The 15020-nt window shown below is 34.2% G+C and overlaps 1 protein-coding gene across 2 annotated transcripts in view; it reads right to left on the bottom strand.

Moving 5' to 3' along the window:
- LOC116345158 (ecdysone-inducible protein E75-like) overlaps positions 1-14806 on the bottom strand; it is a 152093-nt gene extending 137287 nt beyond the window's left edge. Inside the window, exons 1-2 of one of the 2 annotated variants that reach the window (XM_031774291.1) lie at positions 12764-14806; positions 12238-12622 (exon numbers count right to left, since the gene is read on the bottom strand). In XM_031774291.1, the coding sequence (XP_031630151.1) occupies positions 12238-12622; positions 12764-12982 (604 nt within the window). In that variant the 5' untranslated portion in view covers positions 12983-14806. The remainder of the gene's footprint in view (positions 1-12237; positions 12623-12763) is intronic. The other variant, XM_031774292.1, reaches the window with a different exon arrangement.
- Positions 14807-15020: the final 214 nt, after the last annotated feature.

Consider the following 15020-nt stretch of genomic DNA (forward strand, 5'->3'; position numbering starts at 1 on the left):
CATGGTCAATTAATTAGGCGTTTTTAATATTAAATATTTTAGTACCAAGTTGGTACTACCAACTCCCAAGGATTTCAAAAGAAAAAAATCGAAAATATTTCACTTTCAAAACACACAAACATCGTGGAAGAATGTTAAATTGTCCTATCGACTGAATGATCCCTGGCTAATCTTCATTAATCATATAAGAGGTTCATTTGAAGCGTTTGATGCAAAAATAACAAACAAACAACAACCAAATTGTTTCGGAAGTAATTTTGATGGGTAATTTTCGTTGTGGGCGCTTTGTTATTGATGAAGTTAATTTTGTGCTCATATGGAAATTGAAAGCGAAATGAAAACTTTTGCCATCGTATAGATAATGCTGCAGCAGTAAATTAATCGCCGTAATTATTTATTAAACTGTTTGTTTGTCATCGTCTTGTTGTTGTTACTGTTTTTCTTCTTCTTCTTCTTTAAGTCGAAAAAGCCTTTTCTCCAAACATTGGCACATTTAAAAAAAAAGACGAACATCGAGCGATTGTTCCGTTTGTGTGAGAGAAAAACAAGTGCAAAGAAGGTTTCGAAGTTACAAAAATGTATATATAAACGAGCAAAGCGATGTATAAAATTGTGCCACGTGCACAAGATAGAACCAAGAATAATATTCACCACCCAATTTGTGTAGTCACTCATTTTTCCCACCTCTCGATCAATATGGGGTTATTTGGAGTCAAGGACGTTTATTCCATATGATAAGAAACTGCGCGTCTCTGTACAAAATATATATATACTCCACGTACATAGCTATGTGGGGTATATACGGACAATCTATGTAACCGAGAAATGTGACACATAAAGATGGAAAAACAGTGTTTTCGGAGGTGCGTTCAAAAGTTGAGAGCATTTTTTTCCATTTCGGTAACGCATGGAGTCTTTTTTCCATCATCATGCTATAATCATCACTGCGAATAGGAAAAAATGTATATAGGCAACAACGGCTGTTAGTCAACACATCTATTACCGCTAACCGCATGGTAAAATTGCGTTAAACCAGCTCTTTCACAATATTGCTCTCATTCATGCCAATTTTACGCCTAAAAAAATTTGCTTTTTTTCCTCTCTAAATAACAAAGTGGATTATTTTCACATTTCGCAGCATTTTCTTTTTGGTATATTTCAAGGGATCGCACATTTACTAACGACCATAAACTTCGCACATATAAATGATTTTTTACGATTTAATTTATATTTTATATATCGATTTTTATTGTATTGCAAAAACATTGCAAATATTGTGTTTATATATCGTGTATGCATGAGAAATGCATGAAGCACATTCGAAAACACATATGTCGCTCCCTGACGGCGACTAGACGAAATGAAAACGCAACAAATATTTTGTGTCCAGTGCAAGTTGGATTATTGCGTTGAAATCGTGTGGGTTGTGTGCATTTTCATTCTCTATATTCATACGGTGCGCAGCAGTGGAAAACTGTGATGAAAGCGCAGCAATGACAGCATGTGAAATTGGAAAAATGGAAAATATGGACTTTTTACTTGGAGAAAAGCACAAACGCATTCGAAATGTGTTTGTGACTTTACTGCACAACTGGTTTGCACCGAAAATTCAAGCTGAATAGCTGGATATAATATCCACTTTTTGTGGATGGCATTGAATAGCGCTTGAATGCATGTTCACATGAAACATACAAGTTGCACGCTATTCGTGCAGTTTGGGTTTTTGCTGATGGATATGTTGCAAAAAGCTCTGCAACGATGGCACTCCACATCAACATATCCACACATATTTTTGGTGATTTATTTCAGGCCATGGGGATATTCTACTGCAGAAACAATACGATAGCAAAATATTGATTGATTGATTTATAGCTGGCTATTTTCTGGTGGTATTGAAAAGTTGCGTACTTATTCTTCAGATAAGAGAATTGGTTTTTTTACGAATGTAGAAATCAAATTTAGAGTCATTTTAAAGCAATTTTTGAGAAATGGTCAGCTATTTGGATCAGTAAATATTCTTCCAAATTATACTAACAATCAATGGATACCGTTCTTATCTATCCTAATGTCACACTTTATTTCGAACAAATCTATTCTATTTTAAGCTGATTTGCATAAATAGTTTGGACATTTGTTCGCCAAATATTATTAATCATTTAACACGTAATGTTGCTGTTTTCGAATGTTTTATAATCTTGTCGAATAAAAAAAAAATGTTGCAATGAATAGAGAAAAAGTATGTCCATAATTATGATTTATGGTCAGATGTCGGAATAGCCGTGTAACAATCACTTATCCATATTACGTTAACAGCAACAATTCCAGCTGATGCCTTTATATGTTGCATTAAATAGAAAATTCGATAAATCGAAATGGTTACATAAATTTGAATGAAATCACTTACATTTTCCAATTTGTCATATTCAACAAGTCTTTTAATTGAAAATCGATGACGAAAACCACAAATAAAAGTAAAAGACCAAATAAAATGCGATTTATCGCTGAATATTGATGGCAGAAATAATTCTTATCAAAATCGTAATCAAGTACTCACACACATACAGACAGACAACATATTCATATGTATTTGAAGGACATGACCTAGAAGTATTGATGATAAGTTTATAGTTTCAGTCATGAGATTTGTTTTTCTCTTTTCACACACATACACATACACGCATATACGTATGAATATTTTTCATTTGAAAGTTTCATTCAGTTTTGCGAGATATATGTTCGTTTTCAGAAACTTTAAAAAACACTTTGGATACAATTTTAAATAAAAAGAATTGCAGTATGGAATGATTTGAAAACGTATACATTTAATTTGCATTGAATCTCATCGTCATCGTCGTTTTTGTCGTCACCGTGTTGAAGTGTGAGTGCACAGAGAGCACATACATCAGGATATATACTCAAAAATTTCAAGGCTCATGGTCATGGTCTTTTCCGTGTTTTCCTCTCTCGATGTCCCTGACACCGACATACACACACACTCATACTCGCCTGAAACAATATGCAAGCGCATCAACGTTGAATTGGCGTTGCACATCACAACTATACATAGATAGCAATGGCAATGAAAAATTCACAATTGGCCATCAACGTCGTGTGCAACTTTGTTCGTTTTCCATGTACATAAAGTGCATTTTTTTGTCCATGTATATATGGAGTTTCGCTGTCTTGAGAATTTAGAAAAATAAATGAATTTAATATAAAACAAAATGAATTGACTAATGAAAATAATCGTTTGAATTGATTTTTAAGTGTTTAAGAAATAATTTTGCAGAGAATAGTAAGTCGAAAACAAGTTGAATATTTCCGGCTCTGTCAAATACGTTTTTCTACGATAAAACCAGCTTATTGCATATTGTTTGACATTTGCTTTCCTCTCTCTGTGGCTTGATTCTATTTATCATGAAAATAATTGTGAGATACAATGAATATGTTTTTTCGTTGCCCTCTCTATTTCTGTTTCTGGTCGTCTCGTCTAAGTGCATGTTTTGGACATTCAAGAGCTGTGAAAGTCGTGATAAGATTACATAAATTTCCTTGCCAAGGCATAAATTGTGTGTAAATGCACCAATGTGAAAGAGAGATCATTGTTTGTTCAATGCAACTGTTTCAAAAGTTGAAAGAAAAAAAACGAGAAGTTATCATCGTCACACTATTTATAATTCCGGTTTTTTCGGAATGCTACTGCTGTATGTATTCTGTAGATTGGCTTTTTTCGAGTCTACTGAACCGTCTTCGAAAAAAAGAAGACTGAAGTTCATGTGATAACGTCATTGCTCTTTGGTGACTGTGTCTTTTCCTAGTCATTGCAGACATTGAAACAAAATGTTGCTCCAATTTTGCTGTTCCCTATATTTTTTTTTAGATTAATCTTTCAATTTATTCACCCGCCTGTTTGGTGTTTCGGGGAATTCTTCGACGCTCACTCTATTTTTCTTTTAGTCGGTCTCTCGTGCACTGTATTAACCATTGTTGTGTAAACGTACTTCGATTTGCAAATGCACATGGTGTATTTTTTTTTTTTTTTTGTGTGTGCATGTAGTTTTCACACTGAAAATAATGGAGCAGGCGAAGGGCGTTGCCTAGGAGACGCTTACATTTGATTCATATTCACGTATAAATTTTATGTTGCATGCACATTGCACATCCACTATGGTTCCGCATTTGTAAAATTTCGATATTGGTACCATTTTATTGATTAAGTTCACGGCTTGGATTTTCCTGCTGTTTGCTGTGTGTGTGTTTTTGTGTTATAAATGCATACGATAAATTAGGAAATTGCCTAATAACATTGAAATGTCCAAGGGGAATAGCGTATGTATGTGCGTGCACTGTGTGCATCAATGGACAAACAACACCGACAAATTTGATTCTTTTATTTTATATCGGATTGCACGAAAACACACTCTCACACAAACGAAATATTCGTTTTAAATGTATATGCATTCATTCAATGGCTAAAAAACAATCGAACACAAAACATGAATTCAGCTAGAGATGCCAGTGCAACAACCTCGACCAGTGATTGCTTCGTACTGACAAGTGTCAATCTTTTTTTTGAAGAATTGTATAAGCGGAACAATTAAAAAAATTGCGAAAAAAAGTTTATCGAACAAAAACTGAATGCAACAGATCACTAGAGCGGTAATCGGTTCATGTAAAACAAATTGATACATGCAGACAATTTCCGCTTCAGAAAAATGAGACGAGCAAACATAATAAATACAATATATATTACATGGAACACGATATTGCATTCCATTGTGGTGTGTATGTGTGCGTGTGTTGAATGTTGTGGTTGTCACTTTGTTCTTCCGCCTATCAATGAACATTGGCCGATTTCAAAATCAACATTTATCATATACATAATTAAAATATTAATTATAAAGAGCAAAACAAAAAAAAAACCGAAAGCGCGATAAAAATAAAAAATGTAGGTCTGACTATCAACGAGAACTTTAAATTTTGTTTGATTTTATTGTGTTTGTATGTGACCCAAAAAAAAGAAGAAATCGTCTCAAGATAAACCAGTGTCAAGGGGACTGGTGTACATATGTTTTGAATTTCGTCGCATTAATTTTAATTGTTCGTAATGAGTCAGTTTTGAAATGATGATGACTAAGGCAAATGATAAAATTCATCATTGACATAACCTATGCGCATATTATTCGATGAAAGTGACTAAGATATTTTCGGTGGGGGGCAAGAGTTAGCTTGTCAAAAATGATCTCTTTGGCGCGTGTTTTTTTTCATTCGGTTTGTCATCATTATTCCCTTTTTTCACGGTCACGCACACACATACATACATATATACTAAATCCTTCGTTATATATGGATTTTGATGAAACAAGCACGTGTAAGAATGTACGAAAGCGACGAAAGGGGAGTTATAGTGAAAGAGCGAAGGAGCATGAATGCAAGACGTATAAAAAAAAACTTAACGGTAAAAGGTTGAAAGCATGCGAATATGTTTTGTTATTTTTAGCATAAAAAAATATGCTCAAAAGATGTTAAGAGGTTGTTATTGTTTTGGAGAATCATAAAGTGCGTATGTTCTTTACGTACATTGATAGAAAAATCGTGGACTTACACCAACAGCAGCAATGAAATATCATCAACGAACATACGAACGAACCTTTCTTCTTAATTTATATATACGTGTGTGTGTGTGTGTGTGCACCATGGATCTATGAATGTTATATAGATGTGGAGGCAAAATGTTGAAATATAACTCGTCGTAGATATAGTACAATGGGAGCGCAAGCGCTCTCCTTACAAGTTCAATAAAGTCCAAGGACAAGGCACAAGGGTGAATTCAATATATACATATAAACACACACACACACACCGCACACACATATACATAGAGTGGATGGCCATATACGAATATCGTATATTTTATTTGTATCACTGTACGGTGCGAAGTGCGTACGATGACGTATGAAACGATTTCATTTTATTTGCTACATGAAATGATGATCGTTATATTTTTCTTATTGTGAAATATGATATTTATTTGAAGCAGAGGTTGAGATAGATGGAATGAATATTTCGATATGTGAGCATGCATAACAAGAGATTGCAATTTGCGATTCGCAAACATAAATAAATAAATAAATAGAATATTCGATGTGATTTTTTCAATGAATATACACTGAATTTTTTAAAATTCAAGAAATATGCCACCATGAATGTTGAAATCATTTTGGGCTAATTCTATTTCGAGGGATTTTAAAGAAAACCATAAATCCATACACCTAACAAAAAACATTGAAACCAGCTTATAAATTAAAAATACACTTATTTTGAAGAAAAAAAAAAAAAACGAAACAAATGAAAGAATAATCAAACAAAAAGATTAACTATGAAACCGAAGTGAAAAACAAAACAAATACCAAAAGAAAATGAAAAAGACGAAATGAAACAATTGAAATGACGGCAATTAGGATAAATTGCCTCCCTTAGTATGTATGTTCTCTTTCTCCTTATAGTTAATGTACGCTAAAAATAATATTATTGCTTAATTTTAACACGACACCTAATTGATTGGATAGAATAAATTATTCATTTACATTTAGCTTGTGTGTGTTCTATTCTCTGTCGCAACAAAACGGTGACATAAACAACGTTTTCAATATTGGTATATTCACGCACTATTGTTATTATTATTGCTGGATGATTCAAATGTTGATTACCGTATCGATTAAATCTATAATTCGTTTGTAATATGAACGTTATTGGCTCGGTTTATTGTATATATTTTCAATTGGTTTGTATATATTAGTATCTATGTACGACGGAAAGAAATGTGATTTCGATAAAAAAAAATGTTTTTGCTGAAAATGGAAAATGACATACACGCGACAAAATAAGTTGTTTTGTTCGAAATGAAAATTGCCGTCCCATTTTATAAAATTCGGCAAACAATTCGAAATGTTTCTAAATCAGTTTAAAAGACTTCAAACTGCATACTAACAAAATTAAAAAACACCCTACATTTTCATAAATTATGCCATTTTCAATTTTCATGTACGGTTTTTGCAGCATTCAAAACCGAATAGCATATATATTGTTTGTACGCAATTTGTTGTTGTTTCAGAGTTTGTGCACTCTCATTTCGATCATTAAAATCGAGTTCTGTGTGCCAGTGTGAGAAGACTGTTAAATCGACGGTTCGACATTCGTTCAGGTTGAGCGGTGGCCAGGAAGTTATGCAGACCAATTTGCATATTGCACACATTTTAAAATATTGAAGTAGGGCGACACCCATTTTAAAACTACAATGTGAACACAATGCATTTTTGCCGTTCGAACTGCCATAAATTGCAAAATTCGATGCATGTTCTGCGGCGAATGAACGAATTTCAACTCCTGTTTTCACCCACAATTTTTTTTTTTTCAGAAGCGGAAGAGAAAGAGAGAGAACATAATATAAGTTTTATCAAGTCTTTTTTTTCATTCTCTGCCACATATATAGAGAAGATTGGCATTTGGTATCACACATTTTGTGGACTCAACAAATCGATTGTTGTTGCATTCGTTAACCTTGAAATATGAATAACCAAAGCCAGAAACAAGTTTTTATTCAAAATCAAAAAAAAAAAAAAAATGCAAGACAAAACAAATACCGTACTCCAATAAACAATTCAAGAGATTATGGATTATGCCACACAAACATAAATGACTCATTTGCTCTTTCCAATTTCGACTTTTTTATCTTTGTTTATTCTTGATCAATATGAATAAAACGAGAGCAACGGTTTTGCGCTTCCGTCAATCGACATGGTCGACGACATCTACACGAAGTATTCCTTTATCAAGAACAAGGAACAGAGACGAGACAATATTTAAAAAAAACCTACTACTATTATTACAAAAATAACATTGAAATATTAATTTGAGAATGCCAAATGGTAATCGATAGTGTGCAGCTCATCTCTTCATTTCTTCTAAGCTCTTCAAACTTAGAAAATCGAAAGCAAAAAAAAAAATGGAGAATGATTACTTTGATTTCTTTTTTCATAAACGAAATGTGATGACGACTGGAATTTTAATTGACTTCTAAGCATATAGAATATAATATCCATCAATATATAATTGGGCATCAATTAGAGACTATATCTAATTTAAGCACTTTTAAGAAGTTGAATCCATATATATGTATATTTTTCTATCTTTCAAACAATTGAAGATGTTACTAGGAAAACGCATTCATATCATCAGACGCACTTTAACCATAACTTATTTCCAGTGCACATATGTATATATCATTTTTTCCTCAAGCCAGTTCTTCTTGCTCCTTCTATTTTCTACATGTAGTGTATTTATATTTATAATGCAAGAAAATGAAGCAAATTTTAACAAGAACAACACAAAAATAAATGATTGTGTGTTTCGTTTGCGATTCACGATTTATAGATAATTGAAGTTCTTCACATTCGCTCCTCGTAATGCTTGTGGGTTTAAGCAAATACTGGGTGTTGTTTTCTCGCGAATACATATCAAAAAGAGAGAGAAAGAGAGAGAGAGAGAGAGAGAGAAAATAACAATCCAAGAAAAAGAACGAATAGAAAGTAAGCGTAGCAAATAGAATTATTCTCCATTTGAAAATTCGCTCATGCACACACAAACACACTCACAGTCACATCAGCAGCAGTTCATTGGAATGTATGCATTTGATATGCGAAAGTTAATGACCTACACCAAGGGCATTATACTCTACTATCTCTCTATTGTCTTTTCATATATTTTTTTTAGTTATTGTTTGTTGGTGCAGTGTATTAGTTTTGCTCGATTTTTACACATTCGTGTAGTGAATTGCACCATTTTTGTTGTGCACCGTTTTCCACTGCATTTTTATTATGAGATATAGCGCGAACGCGAACACAAACGAATGATAGAAAGAGAGGGAGGAAAAGAAAGGAAAGAGAAAAAGGCAACCAAAGAATCGTTCTTTATTTTTCACTGTTGCGTTCTATGCCTCCAATCATTATATCTATTTATGTATGTGCATGATACAATATAAGCCATAATAATAATAATAGTGAATGGAAACAGAGAAATAACCAACAAGAAAAATTGATAGAGATAGAACTGGGGAAAAAAGAAGACCGGCCACAAATCGCAAAGAGTGAAAGAGAAATGCAACGAACTACACATTTGTAAACTGTATAGACGAACTATTGTGTGGTTGGCGAAATGAAAAACAGCGTCTGTAAAATAAAAAATGGAATCGAGTGCTGAATACGGTGACGGCGGTGTCGTTTTCAACGACATCGGCGTTGTAATAAATATACAATAGAATAGCAAGTGAAAATCGAATAAGCGAAACTAAACAAACAACATAGCGAATAACGATATTGCAATGTGTGTGTGTGTTTGTGTGTGTATGCATTGCATTTGGCGTCAATTCACTTTTTTACATAACATTCCATTTTGGCCTATTGGTCTATCGTGCTCTTTCTCTCTTTTTCTAGACAAAATAATAGTAAACTTCCACAGCACGATGAAACCGAAATCGGTTATTATTTTTCAATTGCAATTTGCTATTTCATAATAGTGTGTTCGTGAACGGAATAGATCGAAACGGCAAGAATGTGAAGAGCAAGATAATAATCGTCATGACTATCGAGCAATTTTAATTGAATAATCTCGCTTGTGTTTCGTTCATTTTTCTTCAATCTTCATCTCGTTCGCAGCTTGTCAGTGAAGAGATTGGAAATCTTAGAATTCTTATCAAAATAGAAAAATCGCTGGAGTGAAATTGCATCTGTCTCTCTTTGGCAAAGAAACAGCCCAGAAAAAAAGACAGACCCAAATCAGCACAGAAGAAATATTTCGATTGCGTGCCGTGTTTGACTGCGCGTGACACATAATTCCATCTTATTCGCATCGAAATTCCCAAATGCAGTTCAAAACGATAATGTTGTTGTGGTTGTTTTTTTTTTTTTGTGCACTGTGGTGTTGGCTTATTTATGTTACTTTCTCGCTTTTCAAAAATATTCCTATTTGATAATATGGATAACCGCAATCGTCCGTGCTTGCGGCGACTGGCTCCATTACAACGTTTATTTTATTTTATTTTTTTTCTGTTTCATTTCTTATTCATTCGTTCGTTGCCAAATACAAACGATTCTCATACTACACTTTGCTTTATTGTAATGGCCGTGATTTGCTCAAGTGAACAATGTTCTTAACAATGAACTTGAGAATTTAAAATAAAAATAAAAAAAAGACACGAAACAGACACAGAAAGATAGAGAAGCGTTCCCATAAATGGGGAATTTTTGATTGCAACATTTAACGCTAAAACAACACAGACGCATCGGAAACGCACCGGATGATCAGGGTGTGGAAGAGAGTAAAAGGATGGAAAATTGCATCTACACATGTAAAATTGTGCTTGCGATGAGTATGATAGATACGAAATGAACGAACGAATGAGTTTTGTAAGGCGCGTCATCACAACATATTTTTTCTTTACTATATATATACACACACAATACGGGTCTCAATTAGGTATTCGCTCATTGCTTTTGTGCGAATACATTTACAATTTTGCATTCGTAATTCAAACTGCATTGCGATAAGTGACGTGAAGACATTACACGGTTTATTGTGGCGTATATCTGTCGGTGAGTTCAGCAGAGGTGCGATTATGTATGTTTGTGTGTGTTCACGTTAAATCTGAATGTAAACACACTTCAGATCAAATGAGGGAAAAAACAATCAATTTGAACCAATGAATATCATCATCATCATCATCGTCGTCGTCGTCGTTTTCGCTGAAATGTCATTTACTTCGTTCACGCGGCAGAAAAGTAAAATATCAATTAACACAAAAATATTACGCATAATAATTGCCGTGGCTGCCAAAAATATTTATAGAATGAGGGAATATTTTTCAATGTCGTAAAGTTCGTGTGAATCGTTCATCGCGCGCAAAAATTGTTGAATCGAGTCGTCGTTGTTTTTTTTTTTTTTTTGTGTGTGTTTTTTCTTTTGTTTTTGGCTTAAAACGATTTCTTCGTGCCGATGATTTTGGGTCGGTGAATTTATTAACAAAATAACAACGATAACAACACAATGCAGTCACTGCAGTGTGCCGTGTGTTCGACCAACAACTGAACAAAAGGTACTGATTCGTATATATGTGGGTGGACATTTATGAAAATACCCACTGCCTTATTCACCGAATGCTTTATATGAACATCGACTTGGGTATCAGGTCAGTTTTGATGCGTCAATTTTTTCCCTTCAATTTGATATCTTTCACAATATTATTATTACTGATCGATATCTGAACGAAATTACATGCATTGCAGACATCATAAACACACATTGTATGTGAGAATCAGAACATTTTTCACATCTATAAATACATGCATGATCATGTATCATTCGACTAGCTATGAAAAGACAAATGCTTGCGATCGCTTTGAACCAATTCTTGTGTCTGTGCTTGCAAGAAGAGAGTTGTAAGAAGAGAGAGAGAGAGAGAGAGAGAGAGAGAGAGAGAGAGAAATAATGTCGAAGACAAATATGAGCCACTTGAGATGTGAGAAATATATAGGCTGTATAGACGTGAGTCTGTGTGCTGTGCATCGCATTTTGTGACCGAACAAATGCAGTCAAGGTCATTATTATTGTGGTTGTTCCTTGATCAAAACCGCGATACACACCAATAAACATAAAGAGTGAAAGATACAACCGCATCAGCAGTAACAGCATCAGCAAAACAAGAAATATGATAAAAAGCATCACCAGCCGCACAGTAAAAGAGTGCATTCACTCTTTCAAATACTATAAAAATGAACAGCATACTCAATAATACTGAGTCAATATATACTATATTTATATATACTCGTCGGCATTTATATCGAATGGCCAATTAAACGATATAAAAAGAAATGAACGAATGGAGCGGAACAAACAAATACATAGACAAACATTCATGTATTGAAATGCATTCAAGAAATAATCTCTCGAATCGCAAAACATAATGAAAAGTGCAACAACAAAAATATCAAAGACTTCATCTTCTTGTTATTTTCATCGTAAACAAAAAAGACATTTTAAAAATAACATGACATTTTTTTTTTGCCTGACATATCGCGTATATGTCGTTTTTATATCTCTCTATGTGTACACTAATAGTACACTTATTTTACAAAAAAAAAAAAAAATGGCACGCACGAATGAAAAGAAAAGAAATGCACTTACCTAAATCTGGAATAGAGCTGGATGGTTCTTCGGAGTGTCCTTTAATTTTTGGAGGCGGCGGCGGTGGTGGTCTCATTGATTGATTTGAACTGGATGACACGACTGGTGCACGAAACACAACATTAACCGTATCACCCAAAGTGGACGGTGATGCTGTGGTTGTACCTTGAACGGTTAATTTCTTTGTAACACGTGGAAAATACGACACCTCCTCTGAATTCTCTGTAATCGGAACAACTGAAGCTACAACGGCTGCTGCCGTTGCTGTTGTCGTTGTTTGTTGTGAAGCGATTCCAATCGCTGTTCCACCACTAACCGTTGTCACATTACCACCGGCCACGATACTTTTCGGCTGCATTATTATCTGTCGATTCAAATTGTTCATCTGAAATTAAAATGCATTGTTTTTTTCATGGTTCAAACCATCGAAAATATTCCGTCGGAAACTTTCATGGGTTTGGATTTGCATGCAAACAAAAAAAATACGCACATAAAGTGCGAAATTAGAAGAAAAAAACATAGTTACCATTGGGCTGGTGGTGCCACCACCGCTGTTGCCATTGTTGCTCCCCGGGCTTGGAGCCATTAGATAAATATTCTTTTTGATGACATGAACACGCTGCTGCGGTTGTGTCTGTGGTGGCTGCTGTTGCTGTTGCGGTGGTGGTGAAAGAATCGGCAATTGGACAGATTGCTCCTGTACAGCTGCCGAATATAATACTGGCGATGAACGTGATTCACTCATGATTCGATTTTTTTCGTTTTTTTTTTTTGTAATGAAATTTATTTCGACTGTTATGTTCCACGCTCAATTTACAAATTCGTAATTTTTTCTTTTATTTTCACGGTTTATTATCTGCAAAATTCTATGTTTCTTTTATTTTCACAATTTATCAATTGGACGAATTTGATTCAAATTGCACATATGTCAGTTCAATAATCATAGTTTGAATGTTTAGTGTGGAAGGGAAGCTATATTCACTATATTTAACCACAGTATGTATGGCGTTTGGTCCAAATGTTCGAAGAATAAATATTTAAATCACATTCGCACGCCCACGCATTTTCCCATCTTCATAAATATTAAAAACGGCGCTATTTTCATGATCAGTTAAAAAGCTCTGGATGCATTTATAATTTGTTTAATTTTTGAATTAAATCTCGACGTTATTTGATACAAACAATGCAGCTAAATGTTCACTTTTTGTTTAAATTATCGGTTCTTTGAATTGAATCGCTAAATTTTGTGTCACTTCGACTCACTTGCAGTGTCTTAGTAAATATATAAAAATTGAATTTTTGATAGCGATAAATCAGCGACACTCGATGCGATTCGATGAGCATCATCCATGGCACATAACATTAAATGTGCATGCTGACATTGAAAATGTAGCTGTGTAAACAAACCCTTGCCTCATATACAACGCATACACTTGAAACATGCCCACTCACACATTCACTGTCTCTTCTCTCACTCTAGGAAATACTTTGTCAGTAAGGCATCTATAGAGAGAGTGAGTGTTTGATTAAATGTCGATGAATTGCTATATTCTATTTAAACAAAGAAGTGTGTTTGTTTGATTCAAAGTGAAATGTTTTCGTCTTTACCATGCACAAATCTGTTTTGTTTATTTGTTCATAATACGAATAATATGACTTTTTATTTTGCTGTTGCGTTTTCGCATTACAATGCGTCGTAAAATGTGCCTTTGAGCCACAAATCGTGCTCGATTTATTTTCTTCGTGTTATTCACAATCGTAGCGAACGAGATGGATGTGCAGTGGAAAAATAAAAACCATCGTATTCCTTTTTTAGGGATTTATATTATGTATATAGATAGAAATGTGCGTGTGTGTATCTACACGCGGGTGCTTATTTATTTCTTTTCCTCGCGAGCACGCATTTACTAATATTATATCTTTGAAAATGTACACATAAACACACACTGTAATAATACGAGAGCAATTCAACGTTATGTATTCGTATTCTTTCGCTTTTCGTCTTCCATTCGTTCGGCCTAAGCACATAGGCTAATGTGATCAAAAAGTGCGTATTATAATCGTAACTACGTAGTTCAAGGCCATTGTACTCTCAACTACATACGCGCATATCTACGGGCTATATCGCATACACACACACACAAATGTTCGCATGAAAAAGACGATAAAAAAAATAACACAGTAACAAAAATACTCTGTGAATCACTTCTTGTTTATCGCACACGCAACACGCACTGTTATTTAGGATTGCGTTGTTGGAGATTCGCGCGTTCGTTCTCGTTCTCAATACGCTCAGCAGTAAACATACACACACATATATATGTATATGTGCGTGCACACAGATTGTGTGACAGGCTCAGGAGGGTGACAACAATATATCAACAACTCAGCTCAATGGGCAATGCAATAATGATGATGCTGTTGTCTTTGTTTCTGCTGCTGTAACTGATGTACGATGACAATGACAATGACAACAATAATCGATTTGGCTTAATTCAAGATATTCGAATGGAAAATAATAATAAACAAAACTGCATATAATCATTGACATTCATAAATAAAATGGTTTATGTTCATTGCGAGGCGCATCATTTTTTCTTTTATTTTTGTGTACTAATTTATTTAAAAACATTTCACATGAATATGCGTCGTTGTCGTCGTTGCTGTCGTCTTCTTCATCATCATGTTCTGATTCTCCTTTTTTTGTGTGTGATTTGTGTATGTAAGGAACCAGGACAGAAAAAAAAATAACAATGCTTGTCGTTGGATCTTCTTTTTTTTCG

Source organism: Contarinia nasturtii, unplaced genomic scaffold, assembly GCF_009176525.2.
Source record: "Contarinia nasturtii isolate CC-2019 unplaced genomic scaffold, AAFC_CNas_1.1 Cnas_scaffold_1240, whole genome shotgun sequence".
Classification (NCBI taxonomy): Eukaryota; Metazoa; Arthropoda; class Insecta; order Diptera; family Cecidomyiidae; genus Contarinia; species Contarinia nasturtii.